Genomic DNA, 25561 nt, shown 5'->3' with positions numbered 1-25561 from the left:
TAAGATGAGACAAACATGCAGCTGTCTGTCAGATTTATTTGTCTCATATTGTTCTGTTTGCTTTTTAAGAAGTTCCCCTCAGATTCTTGCTGGACCAAACACTTGCAGCTCTTTGCTGGATGTGCTCCAGTGATTTCCTCCAGATGTGCAACAGACCATACAGCCTATGCTTCTCTTTCATTTGTCCCTAAAGAGCACAAATCAACTGCGGCATAGAAACATTGTGTGCATGTGAGGGTTTGTAAGTTTGTTAACTCTTGTAGACCTGGTTGGACATGCCTTCAGGCGATAAAGGTTCTGTAAATCTTCCTCATTCAAAAGAGCCTGAGTCTTGGAGGACACCGGCCCATCTCAGATTCCCACGGAACAAAAGTAGGAGGCAGAGGGATAGGGAGAACCAGAGAGAGGGTACTCAGCTAAAGAGGGGTATTGTTTACATATCAAGACGCTTCCTCTAACTCCCAGGAAAAGCTGTAATTTGCCTCTCAAGGTTTTACAGCTTCATTTCTCCATTATGCAGGAGGATAACCCCTTAATTATAGAGCAGGAAGTAGCTGTAATCCTAGGACAGGATGGGAGGGGCGAGGCTCACAGGGAGATCTGGACCCCTCCTCATTCACTCTGGATCTGGATTTGGCTCCACTCCATGAGGTCAGTTCTGCTCGTCTCAGAAGTGTGTAAAGAATAACTGGTGAGGAACGCTGTGAAACCGCGGAGACCTTCAGCGTTTACAGACTCGGAGAAGCTCATAAAATCAAACCAGCTTTTAAAGCAAACACCATTTCATGACAAGCAGGCCAATTAACAACCAGACGGGCCAAGCCGGAGTAACAGACAGGAGCAAATATTGACTCAAAAGGAAAACCTGAAGTGAAATATGTGGAAACTGCTAAATCTGTCCATCATCACGTTACCATGTGGGCTTAGTCTGGAGAAATGGACAGGTGGACTGAGATGTAGTTTAACAGGAAGAAAACTCAGCAAACAAAACCTAAAAGAGTTAGTGGGTCAACTTCTGGATCTTCGTGTCCTTTTAGAGGTTCCAGCTTATTGTTTGAAAGGTTCCTCATGTTTCCTTTTGTTTTTTCACAACTTTTTGGAATTACTGTTCAGATCTCCATTGTGTTTTTTAGGGGCGTCTGTTCAGGGCTTAATGACTTTAATGCTCTAATGAACTTGACTGCATCCAGTTGGAATGATTGGACTGAAGGAACTTTATATTTCTGCACATAAACTGGATCTGTTTGTCTTGTAATGTAGACATTTGTTGTAAATCAGCACCATATACATTATTAAAAATGAAATGAGCTGCAAGTTTGGTAGCTGTTCTGACCCGTTGTGGAGACGCAACATGTTTCAGTCATGGCGTTTCAGTGGTTAATAGTCCTGCTATTGAGATCCTGGAGGGATGGAGGAAGAATTGGACTTTTCTCAAGCTGCTTGGAGCACAGAGTACTGATCCTGACATTGTCGTGGTTTAGGGTAGAGTTGTGAGAAAGTGTTTTTCAGCTTTATTTTCAGTGTGTTGTGGTCTTGTTGGGATAAACGCATGAATTCATGTGGAAAGCATCTGTTTTTACAGGTGTGCATTAATGTGCTCCGACCCTGAGCTGCCAGTGATTTTGAGTCATGGGTCTTGTGTGTTTTCTACTGTTTGGCTCCGGCAGCTTGTCATCACTGCATAGACACTGTAATTGCCTGACCTTGGGGCAGAGGGCTTTTCATTCAGGGTCATTCAGCTCTTTGCAGCTTACAAACCCACCGTCGCCATGAATATTAAATATTATTTCTCTTTTATAATTCAAGGTTTTTGAGTTTTTTTTTTTTTTTTGTTTTCTGTTGTGCTGCCATCTCACCGATTTTTGGCAAATTTGGTCTTAACTGTTGATCGTAGCTAATTTTTTCTAGCCCCTACCTGACTAAATAAATGGAAATATAAGGGACAACTTATACAGTCACGTTTGTCTTAGTTTCCTGCCAGCCTCTCCCCATCCTCACTCTACTGCCGTACGGTCATCTAGCCTGAGGCTGTCCCGGGCCTGAGTAGACCACATGGAGCAGCCTGCCTGGATCACTGCCTTTCTGTCTGGAGGCGATGGATACCACATGTGAGCAGAGGTGATCCAGTGGAGGATCAGGTGGCCTATGATCACCGTGGAAACATGGTTCTGTTTCTACAGACATTGTGGCTCAGTGGTTTGCTTTAAATAGATTCTTTGTGCAAAGCCAGTGCTCAGTGGCTTGTTTGGTCTCTGCAGCGTTTTAAACCTTGTTCTGCAGTTTTTGACAGTACTGACAGTAAAAATATTTTCTGTCAGTACTTTAGACCCCAGAACCCCTGCCCGTGTCTCACGTTCAAAAGAATTAAAAAATAGTGACACTATAAAATAATATCATTAAAATGTAGCTGGTACTGTTTACTACTGTTCCGTCTCAAGGTTTGTTGTTTGGATAGACCTGGGTGTGTGACATTGTCGACACTTTCACCCCCTTTCCACCAACACGGTTCGGAGCTGGTTCCCAAACATAATTTCAAACAGTTGACGTGTGTTTCCACCAGAGAAAAGAGGTTTCCAAGGTGCGGACTCTGGTTTAACTATGCAACGTACCGTATAAATATTAGTTATGTCTGCAAAAACACCCTAAACATCCATTGTACAACTACTGGTTTCTGTTTCACTCGCGGATGCTGAACATATGCAGATGGAGTCACTGTCTCCTTTTCTGTATTAACTGTAGTTTATAGATGCTCTCTTCCTGGATTAAAAGGAGCATTGAGCAGCTAAGAAAACTCCACCATCTCACTACCACGTTGTTACACCTCCTGTAGATGAGTCATTCTTGGTTTCCACAACTTGGGTAAATGCCCGCCAGTGGTCAACAAAAAACAAAAGTTCGAAGGTACCCGAACCGAAACGGTTCAATAACGAGAGTTACTTCGGTGGAAAAACACTAAAGATGATGTAAAAAAAGAACTTGCTGGGTGCACATCTCCAGGTCACAGTGTCGCAAATATCCCAGCTTGTCTGTGCAAAGCAGTCCTGCAGTTGGGAAATTGATTTTTGTGGACAGATTTTATTAGCCTTTGTTGTTGGTTCAGTTTTCTTGGAGACAGGGGTGTAGGCTGGAACCAGAAGGAGAGACATTGTCTAACAATCCGAGATGTGGGAAAGCTAGAGCTATATTAGAATCTTTGATTTCTTTGTACACATGATCAAGTGATTTCTTTCCTCTGGCAGGTTATTTGACATGTTGTGTGAATCTTGGAAGCACGGTAATAAAGCATGCTTTATTAAAGTCACCAGTTATGATGTGAACTCCTTCAGGATCCGCCCTCTGCTGGTGAGTGATGGTGTTGTATAAATGGCTGAGAGCTGTGCTAATATTAACCTCTGGAGGAATATATATCGATAACTACTACTGCTGGCTCTCCTGGTAGATATAAAAGTCTGAGCAGTACTGAGCAGAGGTTGTTAATAATGTGACTCTGTGAGCACCAGTCATTATGAATATACATACCGTCTTATTTTGCCAGAGTTGCTGTCCTGGTCCTGATGCTAGAGCGTGCGGTTGGCTAGCTTGCCGCTAACATCTGGAATGACCGGATTTAACCAAGTCTTAGTAATAATAATCACACAGCAGTCTTGTTTGCAGCAGTCAGTAGTTCCATTTCATAGTGATGGACCTGGCATTGAGAAGGATCAGGCTGGGAAGCGGTGGTTTGTAGGGGTGTCTCTGTAGCATGGCTAGTGGCCTGACCGGCAGCCCCGATGATTCTTCATGTCTCTCTCCTCAATCTTCATTGCTTGGTGGAGCCAACAATCTAGGAAGCTCCAAGCAGTAATGCAATATCAGCAGGCATGTTGTGAGTCCGCTTAAAGGGAACATCTCATGCTTTTAAATCCTTCCTTTTCACCTTAAACCATCCAGCTGTGGTCTATATAAAGTGGAACCTCAATGCTTTGGTCTGAACTCCTTGTTCTTGTAGCTCCTCAGGCTCCTCTTTTACCTGTTTTGAGGTTCATCTGAGAGCAACTCGTTTTGGTGCCGTCTCTTTAAATGCTACTGAGGCACTTCACACCCCGCCCCCCTACACATCAAAGGGCACTCCACTTTCCCCTTTTCGGCCATTTTTATAGTTTGATATCAGAGATACAATTAACCAGTAGCACATTAACAAGACAAGAACGGCAAAAACAATGAAAACTTTTTATGTAATAATAATATTTAAATCACAAAGTCTGGTTCTGTCCTCAATGAGCCAAAAGCAGCACACAGCACTAACATCAGCAAAAGACGCGATGCTACTGCTATCAGAACAATGTGACGTAACTGTTCAAAAAATGCAATAGATGACAGAGAAAACTAAACGGGCTGAAAAATATGACCCAAACAGAATATAAAGATATCTACGCAGCACCTGGAAGGACTAAATTCAACGTTTCTGCACTCCTACAGACCAACACACGGAGAGCAACAAAAGCCGCAGCACTAATGCAAGCAGCCATCTCAACCGTCTACAATTCACATAACTTATTAAAAGAGGAGAAAGTCATGAAAAATGTTGTCTGAGAGCAGTAGCCTGGAGACTTAACAAACCGGCACACTACACACGGATTAAAAAGCTCACTGTGGGGAACTCACACTGTGCTGACTGAACACATGATTAAGCATTCTGACAACATTCAAGTAGATGTAAGTTCTGGTCCAGTTTTGAACAGCATTGTTACTTTGAAGCCCACAAGCAGCAGCTCTTCCATTTCTCCAAACAGCTGTGTCATTATAATCTTTTTATTAGAATGGGATTTTAAGGATGTTTGAATTAAGAACAGAGGCCAGGTCACACTGAAGGTGTCCCCAAATTATGGGGCTGAATCCTGAATTTCATCCAAAAGCTGCTTTTTTAAGCCCATTATTTCACAAGCATGGATGCCAAAATTCTAAGGCTCCTCCAAATGCGTGCTTTTTCTCCGATTTGCAGGATGGGTACAGTGTATCCTTCGTGGCCCACCCTATCCCATGATTCATTGCGGGTCAAAGTGAGTTGCTCAAACGCAAGAGGCAATGTTGGAGAGTGGCACAAACTTTGATAAATTACACTTTCTGACACCAAATTTACTCTTAAGTTGGTTTTAGGGGAGATTGTAGCTGTGTAAAGCACAAATGCTCAGTTTATCAAGATATCGCTTAGTTGCAAAAGTGCTCCACTGTTTTCAGAGATGCTCCTGCGGGGTTTAAAGCCAGATCATCTTGGCAGCTGTCAGATGACCGGGAAGGTTGCTGCTCGCTCTACCCAGAGGCTCATCATTCTCAAAGACCCGTTGGCTTTCACCACTGAATGGAAGTTAAACACAGATGTAACTCAGTCAGATGGTATCTAACACTGTTTCATTTGTTACAGAGTAAATTGGTTTGGTTGAAATGAAGGTTTAGCTCCATGATGGGACAGTTTTATTTAACTTCAGTGTCTTACTGGAGAGCTGGGGAGTTTATCTGGAAATAAGTAATTCTCTTATCTTTATTTCTTGATGTAGAAATGTGCTATATTTGTTTGAAAAGTTTAAAATAGCATTATAATTTTTCAATCCAGGGACAGCCTTTCAGCTGAAGAGGAACATACTTTTAAATGTTAAAGCAAATCTCAGTACAAAAGTGAAGTGTTGTTGGCCATTTGCATATAAATATTTTAAGGTCAGGAAAAATGACTATTCTCAGTTTAGAACTTAGCTCATTAAACTATTCTCCTCTATTGTTCCATTTTGTTTTAGGACAGAATTGTATTTTATTAACATTCATTTCTGGAATCAGACTGTACAGCAAATTTAGGAAGGTTTTCACCCCCTATTTGGATCCAGACTTGGCTTTGGAGTCAGGAGTTTGGCTCGACTTCATACTGTAATTGTTTCACTGTATCTATGCCTGGTTGTGCCGTCACAGGGAATGTCGGAGCGAAGGAATCTGCCCTACATGAGAGGGATTTTATCTCAGCCTTCCAAAACATGAAGATGTGATGAAATCTCACTGCTTTCATCGCTGCTGTTCACAGACTGGGAACGTTGAACTGCCAGTGTCTTCGATTTGTTACTTTAAATGTTCCATCTTGGTCTGTTGATTATAGCAGTGATCCAGTCGTAAAATGTCACAGTGGATGGATGGATGAAGGATGGGGGAAGGAAGGATGGATAAAGGATGAATGGATGGATGAAGGATGGGTGGACGGATGGATAAATAAATGGATGGATGGATGGATGGATGAATAAATGGATGGATGAAGGATGGATGAATGGATTGATGGATGGATGAAGGATGGATGGATGCATGGATGAAGGATGGATGGATGAAGGATGGATGGATGGATGGATGAAGGATGGATGGATGAAGGATGGATGGATGGATGGATGTATGGATGAAGGATGGATGGATGCATGGATGAAGGATGGATGGATGAAGGATGGATGGATGGATGGATGAAGGATGGATGGATGAAGGATGGATGGATGGATGGATGTATGGATGAAGGATGGATGGATGCATGGATGAAGGATGGATGGATGAAGGATGGATGGATGGATGTATGGATGAAGGATGGATGGATGAATAAATGGATGGATGAAGGATGGATGAATGGATTGATGGATGGATGAAGGATGGATGAATGGATTGATGGATGGATGAAGGATGGATGGATGCATGGATGAAGGATGGATGGATGAAGGATGGATGGATGGATGGATGTATGGATGAAGGATGGATGGATGCATGGATGAAGGATGGATGGATGAAGGATGGATGGATGGATGGATGAAGGATGGATGGATGAAGGATGGATGGATGAATGGATGCATGGATGAAGGATGAATGGATGCATGGATGAAGGATGGATGGATGAAGGATGGATGGATGGATGTATGGATGAAGGATGGATGGATGAATAAATGGATGGATGAAGGATGGATGAATGGATTGATGGATGGATGAAGGATGGATGAATGGATTGATGGATGGATGAAGGATGGATGAATGGATGGATGGATGGATGAAGGATGGGTGGATGGATGGATAAATAAATGGATGGATGTATGGATGAAGGATGGATGGATGAATAAATGGATGGATGAAGGATGGATGAATGGATTGATGGATGGATGAAGGATGGATGGATGACTAAATGGATGGATGGATGAAGGATGGGTGGATGAAGGATGAATGGATGGATGGATGAAGGATGGATGAATGGATGGATGAAGGATGGATGAATGGATGGATGATGGATGGAAGGAAGGAAGGAACCTCCATTACAAGGTCAGATAATGTTTTCTTTGAAGAAGAATCCAAACTTGGAAATTTGCAACTCCAGTTCAGTCATTCATGATGTAGAAGCTTCAGGTCTAAATTAGGATTTACCTGCTTGAGCTTTTGTTGCAATTTTCCACCTCTGAACCAATTCCTACGTCTGATTCCTGTAGTTTGACTTGTGTGTTTTGACATTGGCATGCAGTTTGAAAGTGGAATATGAGGCTTGTAGGAAATCTTTGATCTGATCTGAACGATTCAATTCAATTCAGCTTATATATATAGCGCCAATTCACAACACATGTCGTCTCAAGGTTCTTCACAACAGTCAGGTTCATACATTCCAATTAATCGTAATCATTGAACAGTTCAGTCAGATTCAGTTATTTATTCAAATTGGATAAAAAGTTTTTCTATCTAAGGAAACCCAGCAGATTGCATCCAGTCAGTGACTTGCAGCATTCACTCCTCCTGGATGAGCATGTAGAGACAGTGGACAGTCACTGGTGTTGACTTTGCAGCAATCCCTCATACTGAGCATGCATGTAGCGACAGTGGAGAGGAACAACTCCCTTTTAACAGGAAGAAACCTCCAGCAGAACCAGAACCAGGCTCAGTGTGAGCGGCCATCTGCCACGACCGACTGGGGGTTTGAGAGAACAGAGCAGAGACACAAAGAGAACAAAGAAGCACTGATCCAGAAGTACTTTCTATGGGAAGGAAAAGTAAATGTTAATGGATGTAGCTCCTTTAGTCGTTTCATCTAGAAAGAAAGAACAGATAAACTCTGAGCCAGTTTTCAAGGTTAGAGTCTGAAAGAGAGAACATAGAGTTAGTTACAGTAGAAGCTCAGTCAGTAGCCATGTCTAGGAGAGAGAAAGGGTTAAACACTAAAAGACAGGGCCATGTGGATCATCTGTAGAAGGTGAGCATTAAGTTGTAGCCAGCAGAAGCTCGGACGATGCCCCTCTTCAGGAAGGTGTCACAGGTAGACACAGAGTCAGGCCAGGTGTAGCTTCTAGGAAGAGAAAAAAGAGAACAAAGTTAAAAGCTGAAATAACAGCAAATAATGCAAAATTGGAGAGTAGTATGAGAATGTAGCGAAGAGGGTGAAAGTGGTCATTATGTCCTCCAGCAGCCTAAGCCTATAGCAGCATAACTACAGAGATAGCTCAGGATAACCTAGGCCACTCTAACTATAAGCTTTATCAAAAAGGAAAGTTTTAAAAGTAGACAGTTTGTCCATCTAGAGCCCACTGATGGTCATTGTTCTACTAAAAACCACAAGGATTGGGATACCTCTCTCTGTCAGACTAATTATAACCATTGGAAAAGAGAAGGGGTCATACAGGTAGCAGAAATGGAGGGTGTGTTGAACGATGCCTGAAACATTTAGGCTACTTTCACACAGCAGCTTGAAGTGACCCAAATACGATTTATTTGCTTTTATGTGACCTGTATCCAAACTTTTAAGGACAGTCTGAACGACACAAATCCGACCCAGGCCACTTGGATATGTGGTCTTAAATCCGATACGTATCTGATCTTTTCAAATGCGACCTGTGTCTGTACGGCCAGTTTGCATTCATCCGACCAGTACGTCGTTGATCCTCGACAAACGTCACTATTCTGGGTCCTTTAGGGTCATATTCTTTACGTGAGAGCGTTAAATAGAGGCGCTCACATATGCACATAAAGGTTGCCTTTGTCATTAGAAAATTCTGAATGAAGTCTGTATCATTAAAGCAGCTGACATCACTATCCCACCACTGCTGGCTTTGACTCCGAACCCACACGTTTCTCTGTTCCGACGACGCTGCCACTGCCCCACAAAATGCCACGGCCAAAAACCTGCCTCTCTTTCTTTTCGATTTTCCTAAAAGAAATACTGCGTTGTTAATATGCTGGCTCCGGTTTGAAAACAACTTAAAATTTGTTAAATACAGGCCAAGATTTCCATCCATATTTACTTCCGCAAATACTAAGCACGCTCGCTACATGATTAAAACAGATTCCTCTGCAGACCAACCCTGAGGTGACTCCATTCGTGCAGCGGCCCGACTAATTTTATCACACAACGTGTGCTGTTTGTCATTGCAGTTGCGGTGACAAATGATTCCTTATCTTGAGAGGTTCTTGTTTGTTGTTGCTGTGTAATGTCCTGGCTCCTTGTTCTTGTCTCTGGAGCTTTCAGAAGCTTCATTGGCTCTGCTGTCAACTGTCAAAGACCCTTGGCACATATGCTAAAATTCAAAGGAAACTTGTTGAAACTTTCTTTGATTTAATTTCCTCTCAGGACTTGAGTGTTTGTCTTTCTTTATAAATCAAAGTATTTGGAATTATTCTTGTTTTAAGTAAGAAGGGCAGTAGCTTCTCGTTAGACTTCCAAACTGCTTCCAAGGATAAGAAATAAATGAACTTTATTGACAAATACAGATGAACAAAGGCCATTTCTAACATGAGTGGTAGCCATGAGTCAGAATTAACAAAGTTTTGAATTTGAATCTCACTGGAGGAAAAGGATCTTCTGGAGCTGTGGTTAATCTGTCACCTTCTCAAACAGGTTCAGCATCCACAACATCTCAGAGGTTGTGATCCTAATATTTCAGTATCTCCACCTCTGTTTGCTTGTTGCTGCTATAAACTAGACTGTTAACTGCTTCCTTTGTCTCCTGCTTGAAGGAAAGCAGTTTATTGTTGCTGATCTGTATCAGAAGACAAGAACAAACCTAGAAAAGCCTTTTTTTTAAATGTGTTCCAGGTCTGAACCTGAATTGGTACTACAGATGTTTTTTAACTGATTCTGTGTAAATCCATTAAAAACCTGTTTGGTTTTTGTAAAACCAGAGAGCCAGCTTAGAGCAACGTCAGTCCATCGCTGAAACCTTCTCCAGTTTCTGTAGAAGATCACAGTGCAGGGAGGGAGTTTATCTACACCAATCACTGTATTTCCTTTCATAATATTAATATCACCTGTCTAATGCAGAACTGGCATTTCTAATCTCGTCACTGGCCTTATTTATAAGCAGCCCTGCAAACAGGAGTTACACTTTAACTAAATGGTTGGTTTTAATGAACAGAACAGCAAACGCTTTCAAAATGAACCTGAAAACTGCGACCAGGAAGTGTGTTTCTTCTCAAAACGTAACAAAGCAATGTAACAGGAGGATCAATATTTATCTGTTTTTATTTACATTTCAATAAAAATGTTCAAAATGATTTATAAACGTGTCAGCAATCAGTAGAAAATCCTTTATTGGTATCAGAGCCAATAAAGCCTTTAAAGCCTTCTTCCAGAGAAGACATGCAGCTCTCAGGGTTCTTCTGTTTAGTCTGAAATGGGTCAGATGTTTTTAGAGCTCTTGTAAACGTTGCTGCTGTTAAAGGCACAAAGAAGCAGATGGATATCAGATGTTTATTGGATGGTAGGAGCAGGTTGATGGATCTAAACATTTTTAGGAGTAATGTTAGGTGCAAGATGTTTGATTTTAAAGATTAAGGAGAAAATGTGCATAACTCCATAAGACCAGAAATGGACTCGGTTTGGCAGCTTGATGGAGACCAGACCAGGTCCAATCTGACCCCCCTCTCCATGGCAGCCTTAGATTGATTTTCATCTCCTCCTTCTCCTGCACTTTGGAAGCTGTTTGGGAAGTTTGCTCTGCTTTCCCTTCTCCTCTTTAATGGAAAACATCCCAGTTTATGGGACATAGGGGAATCGGAGCGCCGATGTTGCACAGAAGACGGCGTCACAGGGTGCTGAGGATCTGAGCTGTGGTTCAGAGGTTAAAGGTCTCAGTGCAATTCCTGCCATCTGCAGTGATTCGTTTTGACCGATGTTCTGATAGGTGAAGCAGAAAACATTTAGTAACACACTGACATGAATAATTAGACTGTTTTCAGACCAGAAGGAGACATCACTGCCACATTTCGAGCCCAGTTCTTTTCCATGACCAGCACCTATAACTTTGTGTTTATGGAGCTTTTATTTGTGTAATTAGGATCGATAAATCGTATCTTCCAGGAGGAATCTAAACTGATCGCGGCGCACTGTGGCGTCATTCAGCAATGTTCTGTTCAGTTCTGTAGTAATGTCAGAGCAAATGGTAACAACTCTCGCCTGATGTGATGTTGGGCCGAACTGGAACCATTTATCATAGAAATAATTTCCAATAGTTCAGCTGACAGGTAGGATCTTGCTTTCTGCTCCACATGATCCGTTTTCCAGCTGTTACCATGGAAACAGCCTGCTGTGATGACCCGTTACCATGGAAACAATTCATTTTATTCATCTTGGACCAATTCACTACAAATGTGATACATCCATTCCTCCATCTTTTTCTTTATCTTAACACCTGTGTAGAATTGAAGTGCTGGACTCTATTCCTTGAATTGGTTTTTATCATTTTTCAGTTTTAAGCGCACCTTCTTCCTTTGCTCCTGCCATTCAGTTTTGCTAGCATACTCTGACCCACCAGATCTTCTCACCTTCACTGAAACACCAACAAACCTGGTGCATTGATGACTACTATCAAACTATATATTAGATTTGAATGTTTTCACTAATCCATAATTATACTTGTATATATGTGTGTGTGGTTGTATAGGGTGAAGGTGCATTTCTGTTTTCCTTGGCACCAATTATACTGCATGGATGTTAGAACAGCCTAATGGCAGCTCAGGTGAGATACGGTCTTGCTAACACAGTCTTTAGAATAATTAGGGAGGGAGGTGCTGCACCTTGTAGCCCAGGTGATAGATGAGACCAGTGGAGGGTTCACAGGGTAAGGATAAGGTTGGGATCAGCGTGGATGAATCGCAGGGGAGAGAAACCAGCTGGGCCTGATCCATAAACAGGCCAGGACAGGAACAGAGCTGCAGATGAACACCTCATCTGGGTGGGAGGGTTAGGAAGCAATCAGAGTGCCCTGGTTACAAGATATAAACACAGGCCTGAGATTTTTTTTTTTTTTATAATTTCTTCAGCACTAGAGGCCTTTATTTTTGACAGTAGGCAGACAGGAAGGAGGGGCAAAGAGAGGGGGAGACATTCAGCAAAGGTCGCCGGATCCGGGACTCAAACCCAGGATGACCGCTTCAAGGACTTTAGCCTTTATATGTGGTCGTGCGCTAACCCCTGCACCACCAGCACCGCACCTCAGGCCTGAGATTTTAATCATACACTACACCTCATCATGGAAAAATCCTCACACAAACATTCTAGAAAATCATTGATAATCCAGAAATCATCCATATTTAGTCTAGACAGTGACTGAGAAGGAAATACAAGAAAAATTGTTCCCCATGCAGAAGATTTTACAAGGAGCTGGCATGTCTAGAACTGGCACCACAAGGCAAAGCAACTTTATTTATACATCACATTTCAGCAACAAGGTAATTCAGTGCTTCACATGATGCAGATGAACAAAGGCTGGACTACAGACTGAACTTAATGAATGCACACCATGCTTTTAGGCCCATAAAATGAAACGTTCTCCTTGGGGAGGAGGCAACTCCTCGGAACTGTTCTGACCCAATCTGCATCTCAGTAATGGGGGAAGATTCCTTTTAAAAGGGGTCCACGTCTGGACCAAGAGTCAGAGACTTCCTGGTACCTTCCTCGTAGCTTCTTCTAGGAGAGCCCAGCTCATCCAGGGGTCTTCTACAGTGGACTGCTTCTCACTGTGGACAGCGAGGTCCTTTATGCTGTCTGTTCCAAGGTGGAAGATCCTGATTAACCTTTAACCCCAGTAGAAAATAATGGGCTTTAACCTTGATTTAAAGAACTCAGGGATTCAGCATCTCTGCAGTTTTCTGGAAGTTTGTTCTAGATCAGTGGAGCAGAAGAATTAAATGCTGCTTCTCTATGTTTGGTTCTGGTTCTGGTTCTGCAGAGTAGACTGAAGACCTGACTGGTCTAGAAGGTTGATACAACAGCAATAGATCTTCAGTGTATTTTGGTGCTAAGTCATTCAGTGTCTTAGAAACTAACAGTGACTGTCTTTACGTGGTTCTGGAGGTTCTGGTCTGAGTCCATCACTACACCCAGAGTTCAGGCCTGATCAGTGGTTTCTAGCTGTAGAACCTGAAGCTGTGTGCTGACTCTTGATCTCTCCTCCTTTGGTCCAAAAATAGAGACTTTAGTTTTTATTCAGCAGAAGAACGTTGTGGCTCATCCAGGCATTGATTTGTTCTCTGCATCAACCCAGATGTTTCATAGACAAAACAGAATAGAATAGAATAAGGAAAATTCAGTGAATGAACAGCGAAAAGGCAAATGGTGAGCACACTAGACTCACCTAAAATTGGTAATAAAAAATACAGATAAAATACAGACTATACTGAAGAAAGAAAGAAAGATTTTTTAATTTTAACAACACATTTATTTTTCAATAAATATTTATTATAATATCAGAATTTTTACAATTACATAAACTTATTTAAAAATTAACTGTCCATTAACCACGAACACTCAATATTGTTCAAACACCACATAGAGAAAAACTCAGTCAGATTATTCATCATTGAAAACAACTCAGCTTTTACTCTATATGTAACCATCAAAGTGAACATTGTGTCAACGTTTTCCTCAAGAACATAGTTTATCTTATTTCTTCTACTTATGTAAATGGAAAATTTTGCAATTTCCACTTAATAGATTCTTTTTTTTTTGTATAGCCTGCACCACAAATAAAAGCCACTTTAGACCAAGTAACTCCACATTTAAAAAAAAAACATTTTCCAACAATCCACATCCATCAGCATCTGCTTTTCATCCAAGGTTTTCAAACCAGAAGTCTAAGATAGTCCGCATGATGCGGATTGATTTTAACCCAATCAAAGAAGCCGTTGCTTCTGTGTTTTGAAATCTTGGTCCAACCACCTCCACAATTTGTCTCAATTTCCGAACTTTTTTCTCAAGCAATCTTTTTGACAAACCAACTCCAGCTCCATCCTGTACATCCAACCGTGCTCTGAAAATCAAGGTTTTTTTAGAAGCTGAAACAAAGACGTCGTCGGTTCTAAACAGACCTTCATAAAACTTTGGCATTTCATAAGAACATATCAGTTTACAATTTAATAAAAACAAAGAAACATCCAAGCCAAAACCTCCGACTCTTCTCAAAACAATACTTGGTTTCCAGAAACCATCCTCCTCCCTTCCCATCAGATATTTCTGAATAAACTGTAGTCTAAAAGCTGCAATGCTGCTCTCTAGATGAAGCAATCCCTGTCCACCTTCCTCGTTAGGCAAGAAAAGCACAGCCTGGAGTACCCAATGTTTATTATCCAAAAAAAAAAAATGTAATCATACAAGACTGAATTCTTTGGAGTAGGCCTGAAAGGGGCCCCAAACACACCAACTTATGCCACAATAAAGAAGCAACTAGATTATTTATAATAACCACTCTTCTTCTATAAGACATTTGCGGCAATAACCATCTCCACTTTCCTAAGCCTTCAAAGAAATTCACCAGAAAGCCTTATAAAATTCCCTTGGAAGTCCATCAATGCCAGGTGCTTTCCCTCCTTCCATACTTTGCAGTGCAGCATGAACTTCATCTAAAGTTAAAGGGTCTACCAACTCCTTGGTGAAACTCTCGGAAGACCACTGCAGAAATGATCAAAACGCTCTTCATCCTCAGCATATTCAGAGGTATACAGATTAGCAGAAAAATCTGCTGCTCTCACTGTATTTTCTGTACAGTTAAAATCTCCACCCAAAAAAAGAAAACTTTCAGCGTCACATTTATAAAACATCTTCAGGTTTGTGTAAGAAAAGAACCCTCTCCCGTCCTGTATTTGGAGCATATACATGAACAAATACAATATTAAAATATTCACACTTTGCTTTCACCACCATTGGTCTACCCTTTATCACCTCCTCAACTTCACATGACTCTGGTGAAAGGTTTTTAGAAAAGAGAAGTGCTTCTCCGCCACTGGCCTGATTTAAATGACTCAAAATAACTTCACCCTCTCATTCTCTCCTCCAGTTTATTTCATTTAAATAATCATTGTGTGTTTCTTGAATCATCAACACTTTCAGATGTTTTAGATTCAATAATTCAAACAAACTGATTATCTTCCTCACATCTCTGGCTCCATTCAGATTTAACATGGAAACTCTGAAGTGGCTCTTTCACAAAGCTGATTAGCACTAATAGAAAACACAAAAAACTAACAAGCTTCAGACTCCTCATCATTATTAAATTCTTGTTTAAGTTTTCCAATCAATTTTTTTAACCGGTAAATGTCTTTGTCAGTGTAGTCCCCTTTTCTTTTATTATTCAACTGAGATCTCACATACAGAAGTAAAAGTTTCTTGTCAGGAAACAAATCCTCTACTTTTCCATTTTTCATGTTCCTTGTAACCTTCAAAAAATGTTTAACATTCTGTACACCATAACCTTTCCTTTGCTGATTATGAACAAAAGATTTACAGGATGAACTGGCCAACTTCAGTCCAACCTCCGTCTTCTCCTTCCTCCTCTTCATCCACATTGCTTTCTAATTCCAGACACTTTCCTGAACTTTCTAATTCCATTTCATCTCTGATTTCATTTTTGGTTTGAGAGCTAATAACACACTCAGATTTTTTCCTTTTTGCAGAAACTTCAGAACCATCTTCCTCCGGTATTTGACTGCTTCCCATATCCTCTATTTCATCTGTGTTGTTTTTCCTTTGTTGAGACTTTAGTAGACTGACTCTGCCCTTCCACAGTGCTATCCTCCTGACTTCCCTGAGAGTCTAACACCGTTCGGCTTTGAGTCTGCACAATTTGTTCTTCATCCTCAAGCATATTTTCATTTACTTCTTTTTCTCCCTGAGTAGGCTTCTCAGACTTTGGCCCTTCCGTTTCATTTGTCTCTGCACTCCCTGCATCTTTGGCTTCAGTTTGTTTCGGCGTCTTTTTGCCTCCCTCATCTCGCCATTGCTTCGTATTATTAATAGGAGGATTTTTTCCGGGACATGCTCGAATCAAATGGCCCACGTCTCCGCAACCTAAACACACCAAAGTACCCGAAGTCACGTAAATGGCATAATCAAAGTCCTCTACTCGCACATTAAACACTAAATTCAGGTCTTTGCTCTTTTTATTCAGAATCATAAGGACCTGTCTTTTGTGTAAAGCAACGTGTTTTAACAACCCGATGGCAGCTTTCTGATCGGGGAAATATTTTTCCAATGCCGTGACAGCTCTCTCACCAACAAATCGTCACTTAGTGAATATTTGCAATCATGACTTTTTTAGCTTCTCCACCCTATCAGCAAAAATAACCACGCGTTCTTCATCTGAGCAGCAGATTTAATGCTGCTACAACCCACAACTTCTCCCACTGCCAAACTACACTCCTCCATTGTAGTGCTAGGACAACTAGGCATGATCTTAAAACCATGTTGCCTTGTAAGCTTTGTGAAATCCATCCCTGGCGTTTTGCAAACAACCAGCAAAATGCTGGTTTCTGATTACTGGAAAAAGAAAATAAGTAACTCACAACTCCACAAACACAATCCAATACCCAGAAAAATACCCAGAAAGACAAATTAGAGACAGAAAACTCAAAGTTAGATTTTCTTAATCTCTCCGTCTACTCACCACACGCTCCACCACCAACCCCCAGCATGCAGTGCGAAAGAAAGAAAAAGAAAGAAAGACTATACAGTTATGAAAACATTGCATAAACGCAGATTGTACAATGTGTAATAAGATCATGGAAAACTGTTCAGAGTTGGATTTTATGAAATAATCTTTCCAGGATCTGGAAACCTGTAAGCAGTTGAAAGCAACCCAGGATGTCTTCACCATCAAAGTTCTTCCAGAAAAGTCCGACACCCAACTCTTATGTATAATCAGCTGAGTTCTTGAAATAAATTCTAATGAACTCCAGATCAAACTTAAAGTTCTGACTCAGAACCAAAGGAAAACAAGTGGGTTTTAGTTCCTAGGGAGTGTACATCATAGCATATCTAGACTTTGCAGGAATTCATCTCATGTCATCCTAGAGTCCTAATCCATTTAGGTTCTGTTCTGGCCCAAGTAAAACATGTACAGTTTTCCTCTCCCTGGAGGCTGTTAGAATCAGAGAAGCCCCTTGATGCCAGTGGTTCTTCTCCCTACTTTAATCCTTTAATCCATCTGTTGCCATCTAAATCCATCTGTTGCCATCTATCCCCCACGTTGTGCCTTGCAGGTTCATGTTGTTGGTGCAGTGCAGGATTTCTGGCTCAACAGACACTTTTTATGAATTTTTGACCAACACACCTTTGTGTTTGTCTCAGTTATTCTTTATGGCTGCTAACTGAAAGTAAACTGCAGAACAAATCAGTGTCTGTTTGAACTGCAGGCTCGTAAGGGTTTGTGTATAGATGTTGGCACAGCACTGTGTAGTTAGGACCAAAGCCAACTTTTCCTGCTGGAATTTCCTGTCTGAATCCAGCTCCCCCACCTACTCCTACTCTGCTGCACTTGGCCTCTTTGTTTCCCTCTTACTGCCTCTTTTCCATCAAAGCACAATAAAGAAAATTATTTGTGGGCCCGACCGACCTCTCAGGGTCTTCTCATTTTCACTGAGTACTTCCTCGAAGATCTGGGTCCACTCTGCTCTCCACTTCAGCGCAGTGCTGATATGCTGCTTCAGTTGGACCTAATGGTCGAGTGCTTTTCCTTCATCTGTCCCTGATTCACCATACTGCATGGTTTTGTTGTTGTTATCAGAAGGAAAAAATGTGTGTTAATTTAATGCTCGTAAGTCCTGTAAATATGATTAGAACCTTATGAAATCTATTCAACATCTTTTTTGCTTCAAATGCTTCTAATTCAGACCAGTTTAAACTTAACTACTCACTTCTTTAAGGTTTATTGCACCAATCCAACTCAAACCTAAAGTTATATTCAATCAAACCAAGTTAAATTTATTTTAATGTGGTTTAAATAAAGTCAAATTTATATCAAACCTGTACCTACCTGAATTGGACCATATTCATGTCTAATTTAACAATATATAATATATAACATATATATATATATATATATATATAAACACTACCAGTCAAACGTTTTGAACACATTTTCTCATTTAATGGTTTCTTTATGTTTTTGACTATTTCCATTGTTCATAGATTCTCACTGAAAGCATCAAAACAGTGAAGGAATTACGTAGCAAACCAAAAATTGTAAAAGAACTTTTAATATGTTTAATATTTTAGATTCCTTAAAGTAGACAAACTTTGCTGTGATGACTGAAATATTAACCTTTGACCTTCTTTCAATGAACCTCTGGGAAGTTCTTTCAAGACTTTCTGGAAACCATCTCAGGTGACCACCTCATGAAGATCCTGGAGAGAACGCCAAGAGAGCAAAGCAGTCATCAGAGCAAAGGGAGGCTATTTGGAAGAATCTAAAATATAAAAATGTTTAGAGTTATTTCACACTTTTTGTTTATTACATATTTCCATGTGTCTTCATTTATAGTTTTGTTGACTTTGCTGAGAATCTACAATCTAAATAGTCATGAAAATATATATACAACCCATATATTTATATACACTGCCATTCAAAAGTTTTAGAACGCCTTTCTCACTTAATGGGTCTCCTTATTTTCATGACTATTTAAATTTAAGTTTTTAATTTGAAGTAATTCATTCAATGCTCACTGACTCTTATTTAATCCGATTGTTATTTGGTTTAATGAAATCATTCTTATACAGTCCAGTTCAGTCACATTTATTCCAGTTTCATGTATTGGATTTAATTGTATTTCTAGAATATTTTTTATTGGATTTTAATTAAATTATAGTGTCATTCAGTAAAATTATTTCGGTTTGGGTTGAAAACGGACCAGTTAGGGAAGGAATAAGTTGTTTGCTGGATGTGAAACATTTTAGATTTAATTTCAGTCGAGGCCCAGTCGACCCAGTTCTTCTCAAGAAGTGAAACTTGTTCTTCAGTCCTCTGCACATATCCAGACGACTGCTTTGGTTCTGTCCCCTGTCTCACCTGAGCCAGTTTGAGACGGTTGATGCAGCCTCCATGCTGTTGTGGAAATAAGACATGCATCCACACCCAGAGGGGGCAAGCCGTAAATCAAGGCCCTGAGGTGTGTCGCTAGCTGTCCCTGCAGCCCAGAGAACAATGCAGCTGTCTTGGTGATAGAAGGTCTTTGTAAGCCCTTATCACCTCCACATCCAGAGGCAACAGTCCGGGGGGTGGGGGTGGTGCAGGAGAGGGCCTCTGGAGCTTCTGCTTTATTTTCTCCTCATTCCTGACTGAGGTAATACACCTCAGACCCCCAGCTGAAGATATCAGATGATGTGTGCCCTGACTGACTGGAAGAAAACACTTTACTGTCTTTGTCTTTAGTCTCCTTTCCTCCTAATTCACCCATGTGCTGAGCTGCATAAGAAGCGGTCACCTCTCAAACAAGAGGCCCCACTTCTGGTTCCACTTGTGCAGCTCAGACTCTCACTAGTTTACTGGGGGCCTCTTTTGGCTTTGTAGCCCACAGGCAGAATCTGAGTCAGTTGTCTCTGGTCCTCAAACAGCGAGGAAGTCTCACTGGCTGAGCACTTAAGGTCAGATGACTCCTTGGTTTCTTTCACCTTTTTGTTTTGTGGTCATGACCGACGCCTGGTGTTCTGAGTGAGTTCAGTCAAACTATGCATTCATTTTGTCTGCATGAGAAACCAATGCCACATCCATCTCGCGAGTTCCTGTTTTACTGAGAATCAGAATCAGCTTTATTGCCAAGTTCGTACATACAACAAACAAAGATTTTGACTCCGGGACACTTTGCTCTCTGGGTTTCTTTTTTTGAGAGACATTATGCAGTAAAAACAAGCATTGACTAATAAAACACATCGTATCCTGATCTGCAGATTTAACTCAAGGAGCTGCATCGATTTTTTCCATCAATGCTGCAGCAGTCGATGGTTTCTCTGCCTGTAGGGAAACTCTTTGCTCTTCCTCACTTAGCTCTGTTCCTGTCAACATCAACAAGATGGTACAACATCATCATGATTGCTTCCATCACAGAACAAAAGTCTCAATCAGGGCTAAGTAGCAGAAATGTCTGCTGCTGCTAAAGACAACAGTGGTCTGCGCTGTTGGAGCCTGCAGGCACAGAGTCCTGTCCCACCTTGTTTCTACAGACTTCATCGGGCCTTTTGAGGCTCATCTCCACTAGGAAGAAACCGGAATGTTTCTTTTCATTGAAGTCTTTCCTCGAGGTCTTTAAAGTAAAGTTACATCCTGTTATTATTTATGCAGCCTGTCTGTGGCTGAACAGTCTCTTCTGTTTGGGACGGTGTTATTCAACAAAGTTCTGAGTGAGCTGTTGGAATGAAATGGACTGCAGTGAGAATATTTAGGAAATTGCGGTAAAATTTATAGTGTCGCTGTTACTTCATCCAGTAGATTCATACTGCTTAGATGTAAAGTCTGAGGAAAGACGAAGCCATTTCAGTCCATGTTAAATTCTTATTAAAGCGTAAACCTTCTGTTCTCTGACCTTTAACCCCGGTGAACCCAGGTTTATGACCACATATCAAACCTAACAGGCAAGGCTGCATCAAACCTCCTCTGGGTTGTGGGATTTACATGTTCCTGCACCTTAAATAGGAAGTAAGCAGGGATCTCAACTGTATTGATGGTGTAATTAATGAAAATCTGCTGCATTGTTCTAATGAGTCTCCCCTCCAGCCTTCAGAGCGTTTATGGCAGGAAATGGTGGACCTCTGCATACTTTGTTTGAGCCATAAAAACATAGCTGTGTAAAAGCTGCTTTGGTCTTGTTGGATGAGGGAGTCATTAATGGGCTGCTGTTTCTTGGGGCAAAAGCCTCAGACAGTATAAAAGCTTGAATTCAGCGTTACAGGAACAGTAAAAAGCTGCTGCCAGGGTGACTTTAATCTCAGCTCTGATATTTCCTCTCAGCGCTCTAATTGTGTTTTATTTTTTTTTCATTTTTACAGGTGCCCACCACCTTTTCCCAACATTTCACTCGCCCATCCCAATTGACATGAGGCACCACGAGGGGCGGTACCATTACGAGCCACACCCACTCCACCCCATGCATGGGTAGGTATCTGCACCAGTTTGGGTTTCCTCTCAAAAAAAATCTGCACTCTTGGAGATTTTCCTCAATCATTAAGAACCAGAGACTTGCTGGTTGCTAGGAAGATTCCTGCCTTTTTCCTGTTTGTCATAGACTCCATAGATTTCCAACCCCAGTTCCAATAAGGTTGGAACTTTGTGTAAAACATAAATGAAACCAGAATACAATGGTTTGCTAATCCTGTTCTAATCTAGGAGGTTATTGTTGGCCCCCATGTATGGAGGGAGGTTAAATGGTGAATCAGTTTAACTGATACCTACACAACATTATCTGAATCCTTTTATTATTATTTTTGAACCTAATACTGTGTTTATCATTGATTGTGATAAGAAATGCTAACTAAAGAATAACTTCATTATCTGAAAATATAGAGAAAAACCCTCCAAGTGTACAGAAGTTGCACAGCTGATAACAAGCTAATGTTAGCTTGTTATTTAGTGGGGCTATCTGCTGCTGTAGCCATCAGCCAATCAGCTGCATGTAGCTTTCTAACTGTTCCGCTAAAGAGCGTTACCCTAGTAAGAAAGACAGGTGGCGCTCCTATAGCTTTCTCACCATGACTGTGTATTTTTTAAGCTTATTTGGATTTATTTCAAAATAGCCAAAAATGTCATTCTTGTGAGCAAAGTAAAACTGAAGCAGTCTTCTTTCAGAAGGCTGACTAACAGTGTGCAGCAAAAGGTGGGGAAGAAGCATCACTGAATTACTGTATGCTTCAAATAACCCAAAATAATTCTGATGAAACCTCTGGCTTCTCACTAAAATGACTTAAAGCTGTAGGAGCTGTATGATTGCCCTTTACACCGTAGTACAGCTCAGGTCTGCAGATGATTAGGAAGCAGGGAACCCAGGAACCCTGATCTGTAGAAGCTCAGTGAGCTGTCTGCTGTTACTTTAAATTCAGCACGGGATCAGGTGATACGCTGCAGTGGTGGAGCTATTCATCAACAGGAAAGCCAGGGCAAGGAGGTGTTGTGATTAATGCTGTCTGACTCTGACAGACTGCTCCTGCTAATTCATCACAGCCTGGTCATGATTCCTTCCTGAAGAATAACATAGACTCCAGTCTTCATTTGGCCTGCATGTCCTGGACACATCATTTGGGCTCTATACTTGCTGGCACTGCAAAAGTTTTCTCTGCAGTCGGAGTCAAACTTTGACTTGCAGTACTTTCTTCTGCTTAGTGCATAGTTTGGAGTCAGGCATCTCCTGTGAAAACCACCAGCCCAGGAGATCCAGCCACCGTGCCAGCATGTTCGACCCGGTAATTAGCACCCATAATCCAACCTTCCGTTCCCAGAAACTCAATGACAACACCATGGATGAGAAACACAGATCCCCCAATCATTCCTGACCCCAGTCTTGGGCATTTTTGGAAGCAGTTGGAAAGCAAAAGACACCACTTAGACATTAAAATATGCTGAAGGTTTTTGTGTGGTGGAGCTGTGGTCTACACCGCCCCTGTATACAAACAGATGTGGTCCTGCTCAACAGTCACTCAGCCTGTTGAAGCCTCGTAGACCCACAGCATGGAATGTGTTGATTAAATACAGTTTACAGATCAAGCATTTGGCTTGTTATTTTCTTTGCTTCATTGTTTTGGTTTGGTTTGGTGAGAAGGAGGAGGAGGAGGAAGGGAAGCATAGAGTGAGCGCATTGGAGAGTAGGAGGTGACATGTTATCTTTAAACTGTTTCTTCGTCTCCACGGTCTAATCATCGTTATGGCTGATGGCTGAATTTGAACGCTCCCCTGAGTTAGAGCCAGGAATGTGCTGCTGAAAACACAAAACATTAGCGCTATCAATCAAAGACCGGCATGTCACCAATCAACAGCCTGAGAGTTTCATGGTTTATTGCATAGTTTCAACACAATTTTCACAAAATCAAGACAAAACCAAATGCTTTTTGACAGAGGCAGAGCAGATTACAAGATAATTACCCTCAGTATAATCCCATCTCATCTACATTTATCATCCCCTTGTCTCCTGGGCCCGTCCTGTGTATGCAGTCTCTCGGAATACTGTAAAATGATGGTCCCAATCCTCAGAGTCCTGATCAGGGCCAGAAAAACAACTAAGGCGGGATCCAGACATGTCCCTGTGGCCTGCTGTGGCTTATTTATCTTCACCACAATGACTGTCTTGTAGTACAGAAGAGATGTTTGGCATCATAATTCTTCCCATACTGAGCCAGTAGAGAACATCCTATTGGGACACATCAAGAATACCTCACCTCATGTATCACATGTACATACATACATACAGACAGACAGACAGACAGACAGACAGACAGACAGACAGACAGACAGACAGACAGACAGACAGACAGACAGACAGACAGACAGACAGACAGACAGACAGACAGACAGACAGACAGACAGACAGACAGACAGACAGACAGACAGACAGACAGACAGACAGACCTACCTACCTACCTACCTACCTACCTACCTACCTACCTACCTACCAAAGGTTTGGACACACCTTCTCATTTAAAGAGTTTTCTTTATTTTCATGACTATGAATATTGTAGCTTCACACTGAAGGCATCAAAACTATGAATGAACACATGTGGAATTATATACTGAACAAAAAAGTGTGAAACAACTGAAAATATGTCTTATATTCTAGGTTCTTCAAAGTAGCCACCTTTTGCTTTGATTACTGCTCCACACACTCTTGGCATTCTGTTGATGAGCTTCAAGAGGTCGTCACCTGAAATGGTTTTCCAACAGTCCTGAAGGAGTTCCCAGAGATGCTTAGCACTTGTTGGACCTTTTTGCCTTCACTCTGCGGTCCAGCTCACCCCAAATCATCTTGATTGGGTTCAGGTCCGGTGACTGTGGAGGCCAGGTCATCTGGCGCAGCACCCCATCACTCTCCTTCTTGGTCAAATAGTCCTTACACAGCCTGGAGGTGTGTTTGGGGTCATTGTCTTGTTGAAAAATAAATGATGGTCCAACTAAACGCAAACCGGATGGAATAGCATGCTGCTGCAAGATGCTGTGGTAGCCATGCTGGTTCAGTATGCCTTCAATTTTGAATAAATCTTCAACAGTGTCACCAACAAAGCACCCCCACACTATTACACCTCCTCCTCCATGCTTTACGGTGGGAACCAGGCATGTAGAGTCCATCTGTTCACCTCTTCTGCGCCGCACAAAGACACGATGGTTGGAACCAAAGATCTCAAACTTGGACCTATCAGACCAAAGCACAGATTTCCACTGGTCTAATGTCCATTCCTTGTGTTCTTTAGCCCAAACAAGTCTCTTCTGTTTGTTGCCTGTCCTCAGCAGTGGTTTCCTAGCAGCTATTTTACCATGAAGGCCTGATTCACACAGTCTCCTCTTAACAGTTGTTCTAGAGATGTGTCTGCTGCTAGAACTCTGTGTGGCATTGACCTGTTCTCTAATCTGAGCTGCTGTTAACCTGCGATTTCTGAGGCTGGTGACTCGGATGAACTTATCGTCTGCAGCAGAGGTGACTCTTGGTCTTCCTTTCCTGGGGCGGTCCTCATGTGAGCCAGTTTCTTTGTAGCGCTTGATGGTTTTTGCGACTGCACTTGGGGACACTTTCAAAGTTTTCCCAATTGTTCGGACTGACTGACCTTCATTTCTTAAAGTAATGATGGCCACTCGTTTTTCTTTACTTAGCTGCTTTTTTCTTGCCATAATACAAATTCTAACAGTCTATTCAGTAGGACTATCAGCTGTGTACTGTATCCATCTCCTGCACAACACAACTGATGGTCCCAACCCCATTTATAAGGCTTGAAATCCCACTTATTAAACCTGACAGGGCACACCTGTGAAGTGAAAACCATTTCAGGTGACGACCTCTTGAAGCTCATCAACAGAATGCCTAGAGTGTGCGTAGCAGTAATCAAAGTAAAAGGTGGCTACTTTGAAGAACCTACAATATAAGACATAGTTTCAGTTGTTTCACACTTTTTTGTTCAGTATATAATTCCACATGTGTTAATTCATAGTTTTGATGCCTTCAGTGTGAAGCTACAATATTCAGTCATGAAAATAAAGAAAACTCTTTGAATGAGAAGGTGTGTCCAAACCTCTGGTCTGTACTGTATATACATACATACATACATACATACATACATGTTTGAAGACGTCTGTGGGGACTTTTGATA

The 25561-nt window shown here is 41.4% G+C and overlaps 1 protein-coding gene across 1 annotated transcript in view; it reads left to right on the top strand.

The window, feature by feature from the left end:
* The window catches only part of gli2a (GLI family zinc finger 2a), a 141078-nt gene that overhangs the window by 47727 nt on the left and 67790 nt on the right, over positions 1–25561 (top strand). Inside the window, exon 3 of the mRNA XM_047370959.1 lies at positions 21269–21374. Coding sequence (XP_047226915.1) covers positions 21269–21374 — 106 coding nt within the window. The remainder of the gene's footprint in view (positions 1–21268; positions 21375–25561) is intronic.

The sequence above is a fragment of the Girardinichthys multiradiatus genome, chromosome 7, assembly GCF_021462225.1.
Source record: "Girardinichthys multiradiatus isolate DD_20200921_A chromosome 7, DD_fGirMul_XY1, whole genome shotgun sequence".
Lineage (NCBI taxonomy): Eukaryota > Metazoa > Chordata > Actinopteri > Cyprinodontiformes > Goodeidae > Girardinichthys > Girardinichthys multiradiatus.
This window is presented reverse-complemented; position numbering and strand designations above follow the sequence as displayed.